Consider the following 5,959-nt stretch of genomic DNA (forward strand, 5'->3'; position numbering starts at 1 on the left):
AGAAGTTGTGTTCCACTCACCAGAGGTCTTAAGATCCCGTGGAGAGTCCTGTGAGGACCTTGGGGGTGTCTGAAAACTCCGAGTGCAAGGCACCCTGATGCTGGAGTGGACTGGAAGGGACTTGTGCCCTGATCAGGCCGGGTTATCTGCTTCCCTAGTTAATGCAGTCTCAGGTCCGGCATGATTGGATTGGAGCAGACGCTGTGTTCCACTCACCAGAGGTCTTAGGATCCCGTGGGGGATCCTGTGGGGGTCCTTGTGGGTGTCCGGAGACTCTGCGGGCAAGGCACCCTGGTGCTGGAGTGGACTGGAAGGGACTTGTACGCCACCTTCTTTATTGCTTTCAGCTTTTAATAGTTCTTAGACAAAAGTTCTCTACTTAAGAAAGAATTACCTCTTAGATAAAATGTTACAAAAGAGAAGAGTTATCGAAAGGTTTCAATAACAAGTTGAAAGCAGTGTTCCATACTGTAAGCTCATTGGCAGCGCAAAGCACCAGTTTTTACATGGCCTAGCCGCATCACAGTGCACACAGTGGCTTCATCCTTGGACCTGAATGTTTTTACTTGAACACAAATTTGTCCCAAGCTCTATATGTCTTTTTTTTTTTTTGTGGAATTATGAAAGCTCATTGTATTTCTTATTATGCAGCCTTTACTTACTATTCTGAGGAGTGGGCACATTCTATTCTTGATTCTAACCTTATTACAGTTTTCTAGTAAAACAACTAAAAACATTTCTTAAAACATTCTTTTTAAAAAAATATCATTTGAATCAAACCAGGCATTCTATAAAATCATTCATTTATCTAATCAGCATTAATTCATAAAAGTTCATCCTCATGTTGATCTGCAGGAAATTTGCCCAATAGGGTAGGTGGATGCCCAGGGATTGTTAGACTATGTAGTAGTGATAGAAGAGGCATAGCAACAGGAAGAAGCAATTTAGGGATGAAGTCTCTTGGTCCTTGTCTCTCAGAGCTCACCTATCACAGACCATACAAAACAAACAAAACCAAAACCAAAACAAAGCAAAACAAAATGGTGGGCCAAGTTCATAAAAGTCATCTGCTAGCCTTACCTTTCCTAGGTGGCTCCTGACAGGGCCCATCTGCCATTGAGACAGGAACTTGGGAAAGAGCTGTAGGATTTTTCTTTCTGGAATGCACAGTTAGAGGGAGGGGCTGACAAGTCTTTCCTGAACAATATATGGAAAACTGCATGGAACCATAGACTCAGTGGCTTTTTGGGAGCTGATTAAGTGGTGGACTGGGATTTTGTTGGGACTGGAGGCAAGCTGCACTTTTATTAAGAAAGAGTTCTGACAGACAAGAAGTCCTGGGGCAAGCAAGGGAAGGGCCCTTTGTCCAGAGGAGTTGATGTGAATGAGGAAAATAGGGCATCACAGAATTCAAAAGATGATTCAAACCATGTACAGTGGGACAGGCTTCTATCTCAGCTTACCTTGGAAAGAGATGTCCTGTGCATTCTATAGTTATCCTCAGAGGGAACTCAAAGCCCTCAGAAGGATGTCAGTTTGTGAGAGATCCACAATATTTCCCTCCAGGTGGGGAAGGAGAGAAAGGGTAGAGTGGGGAAGGCAAGTTATACCTGAAGGGTTTTAGCCAAAAGTTGAGACCCTGCATCTAGCCTTCATCCTCTCCTGCATCAAACTCATCTGTCCTGCTGAATGGGTACCCAGAGGCCTCATTGTTAGTCTTGTGTCTGAGACACAAGGGTCATTTTAAGGTTCCTTCTATACAGAAGAGACAGTAGGGCCAGAGGACAAGAAGGCCCAGCTTCTACATGGATGGAGCAGTGCTCATGATCTCACACAGAGGTGGGAGTGGTGGATTCTGGACCATTTTGGCAGTTTCCTTTCAAAGGATGTGGGTGAGGAGGGGAGATGAAACGAGAGCGAAAGAGTGATTCTTGGGTCTTTTCACTAACAGGAACGGAAGAGAACCAAGACATCATTAAGATAAAGTCATGGGCTGTGCGACCAAGACTGCCTGCAACCTGAAGAACTTGACCATCACAGATAATCTTAAATTTGATACCTCCTGTGTCAATGGGAGCCCTCTGCTCAGGCCTATCCTATCTGTTTTGACGAGTCTTTTTCTAATGAAAGCCTTGCTTTGATCCTTTGGGGACTGCCACTCCCATGATCTTTCACATTTAAACACACCCACAACCTTTGGTGACTCCTTTACCCAACAGAGGATATATAAAAACCAGTGGTTGATTGAGACTCCTTCTTTTTTCTTTCTGGACACAGAACATTTCATGAGACTGATCTCTTTCTTGTCCCTATTCACACCCTCAGCCACACACCCCAGGGAACAGCCTTTTACAGTATTAACAATTTACACTCTTAATTTGCAACTGTCCATTGCTAATGAAAAGATTTATTTTTATTTTTTTATCTTTTTTTGAAAGGCTCTCACTATGTACCTCTGGCTAGCTGTAGTTCCCTGTGTGGATAAAGCTGGCCTGGAACTGAGAGTTCGACCTATCTTGAGGCAGCTGGTTATGTCACACCTACAGTCAGGAAGCAGAGGCAGGAGAGCATGGATGCTCAGCTTGATCTCTCCCCTTTGTTCACTCCCAGACCCCAGCTCATGAACTGCTGCCACTCGTGTCCATAGTCCCAACTCAAAGACCCAACATAGAAACTTTCACAGATAAGCTCGGAGATTTGTCTTCAGGGTGATTTAAGTTGACAATCACTATAAACCATCATGGCAGGAAACAGACCAGGGGATAAAACAGTCCCATTTCCTATAGTAGGGAAGATCCCAGAATTCCAGACAGGCCACCAGAATGGTCAAGTTAAAAGGTTACTTTGCATTTTACTTGTCACTTTGCCTTCTGTGGAATTTAAATAAGAATAGCTCTCATAGGCTCACATGTTTGAATACCTGGATCCCAGTTGGAGGGACTATTTGGGAGGGATTAGGAGGTGTAGTGGTGGGGTTTGAGAGACATTCATTATTAGCTCTCTGCTTCATGGTTGTTGTTTCAAGATATGAGCTCTCGGCTACTGCTTCAACACCATGCCTGCCTGCTGCTATGCTCCCCACCATGACGGTTATGGAGTTATCCTCTGGAACTGTGAACCCCCAATAAACTCTTTCTTTTAGAAATTTCTTTGGGGTCATGGGGACTTCACAGTAATAGAAAAGTAACTAAGACATCATCCTTGGAAACGTAGTAGCATCAAAATCCCCCTTTTAATAAGAATAGCAAGGATCAGGACCTGCTAAAGTGGTCTTATTTTAATTTGATCATTTCTGTAAAGATCTTGCCTTGGACTGGAGAGATGGTTTAGAGGTTAAGAGCACTGACTGCTTTCCCAGAGATCATGAGTTCAATTCCCAGCAACCACATGGTGGCTCACAACCATCTGTACTGGGATCAGATGCTCTCTTCTGGCGTGTCTGAAGACAGCCACAGTGTACTCACATACATACAATTAAAGAAAAAACAAACATACAAACAAACAAACAAACAATCTTGTCTTGTCAACTTGACACAAACCAGGGTCACCTGGGAAGAGAGAACCTCAACAGAGAAAAATGCCTCCATCAGACTGGCTTGTAGAGAAATTTGTGGAGCATTTTCTTGATTGATGTTTGATGTGGGGCCCAGCCCACTGTGGGCAGTACCATCCCCAGCCAAGTGTTTCTGGGAGGTGTAAGAAGGAGGATAAACATAAGCCTGAGGCGCCAGCCTGTAAGCAGTGCGCCTCCATGATACTACATTTCCTGTCTCCTGGTTCCTACCTTGAGTTCCTGCCCTGGCTTTCCTCCATGATGTAACCCTAAGATGAAATAAAGACTTTCCTCTCCAAGTTGCTTTGGGGGATGGCGTTTATTACAGCAGTAGAAAGTAATCTAGAACACTCTCTTGCCACAGCACTCGCAGAGCAGAATCATTATCAAATGTGGGGGTTTCACTGAGCCCACAATGAGTGATCATAGTGAATACACACTTACAGAAGGTACATCCCAGCTGTCGCTCCAGTGTGGAACAGTTGGCACAACTCAGATTGCCAGAAGACAGTCGATTGTGTAAGCCATTTTCCTTTTCTTTTTTTCCCTCTTGATCCACTGTCTGCTCATCTCTTTTTCTCCATCCTGCTTCCTTTCAGACTCTCCACTGTAGGCTCCACTCTCATGGAGCTTCCCCCATACCTTATTCTCTTATGTGATAAACAGCATGGGGGCCTTTGAAGTGGACCGATGACAGACACCTCAAGAGTCAGAGGGAAAACACCACAGCAGGATGGAGTCACGCAGCCACTGCCCCACCATGAAAGCAGGAATGGGGTGGTGGGGGTGGTGGTGGTGGTGGTGGTGGCGGGTGTTGGATAATAAAAGGTTGTGAGGATCTGAGAGCAATTGGTTTCTAGTGGTGCTGGAGAGGGAAGAGGACTGCCACCTTCCTTCCTTCCTTCCTTCCTTCCTTCCTTCCTTCCTTCCTTCCATCTGAAGGTCCACTTCACTCCCAGCCACTGGGATTACAGGCATGGGTGGCCATATTTAATCCCATGTAGGTGCTGGGTATTTGAACTCAGGTCCCCAGGCTTGCACAGCAAGTGCTCTTACCCACTGAGCCATCTTCCTGGGCTTGAATGTCACACAGTATCAAGCCAGCCAAAATCCCTGCCTGGACGAGAGAGGGGATCATAATGTAACACCCATAGTTGAGGAGTCCATAGGCAACTGAAGGCTTCTTGGGAGGGAGAGTGAGTTTCCTTCAGGGATATGGCCTCTGAGAGGCTACCCATGCTCCAGGAGATAGCCCTACATCCATGTGTGTACAGGCATCACTAAGAGAACTCAGTTGGTTTAAAAATGGACCATATGGAGGGAGGGACAGACAGGGGATGGGAACAGAAGAGGAACTGGAGGGGAGGGAATTGGGGGAGGGTTAATTAAAACGTAATATGTACATGTATGAAAATCTCAATAAAATGTATTCAAATCCATAAGAAACACACACACACACACACACACACACACACACACACACACACACAGAGGATCAGAGGAAATCCACTTTAGAGAGACCCAAGGTGTAGGGAGAGGCATATCAAGATAAAGGGGATGCAGTCACAGTGGCCCACAGAGGCAGAGAGACAGGCAGATCTCTATGAGTTTGAGGCTAGCCTCGTCTACATAGTGAGTTCCAAGCCAGCAAAGGCTGCATAGGGAGTTCTTACCTCAACAAAACAAAACCGACTAATCAAAAGGCACAAAATTTTGGGGAACATCTTCACCTAGTGGCCACTCATGACATAACTGATAATTTAGCCAATTTAGGTTTCCCCTTTTCCTCTACTTCTTCTGGTGGAATCCACCCGGGGAACTTAGTGTTTCCTTACAGGCCTATAGTGACAGTGATGGTATGCTGCATCTGGCTGCCTCTCACGAGTGGAGGCATTGGGAGGATAAGGGGTGGAGGTATGGGGGGTGGGGACAACTCATTTAACCTGATCTAACTAGGGATATAGTCTGTAGGTATACTCTATTTTTCTCCACTGAATTATTGCAGATTCTGTAGTGGGTCTTTGGGGTCATTCTGATTTGTGACTAACTATGGTTGTGCTGTCATGGGTAGATGACAGCATGGGTAGTCAGAAGTGTATCACTTTCAAAGCTGATTGATCCAGTTACCACCACCGACTCCTGTGTTCACTAGGTATTGCTTGTAAGCAGCAGTGTTAGGCGTAGTATTATACTGGAGAGGTAGGTTGGTTTTAAAAGCACTTGCTGCTCTTGCTGAGGACTGGAATTTGGCCCATAATCACCTCCATCTGTATGGATCCAACTCCATCTGCATGGATCCAACTCCATCTGCAGGGATCCAACTCCAGCTGCAGGGATCCAACTCCAGCTGCAGGGATCCAACTCCATCTGCAGGGATCCAACTCCAGCTGCAGGGATCCAACTCCA

At 45.5% G+C, this 5,959-nt stretch overlaps 1 protein-coding gene across 1 annotated transcript in view; it reads left to right on the top strand.

Annotated features, from left to right (window-relative positions):
* Positions 1-3,028, top strand: part of LOC110304493 (protein RoBo-1-like) — an 8,963-nt gene extending 5,935 nt beyond the window's left edge. The window contains exon 6 of the mRNA XM_029484128.1: positions 1,952-3,028. Within this exon, the coding sequence (XP_029339988.1) occupies positions 1,952-2,022 (71 nt within the window). The 3' untranslated portion in view covers positions 2,023-3,028. The remainder of the gene's footprint in view (positions 1-1,951) is intronic.
* The last annotated feature ends 2,931 nt before the right edge of the window (positions 3,029-5,959 follow it).

This window comes from Mus caroli, chromosome 11 (genome assembly GCF_900094665.2).
Source record: "Mus caroli chromosome 11, CAROLI_EIJ_v1.1, whole genome shotgun sequence".
Classification (NCBI taxonomy): domain Eukaryota; kingdom Metazoa; phylum Chordata; class Mammalia; order Rodentia; family Muridae; genus Mus; species Mus caroli.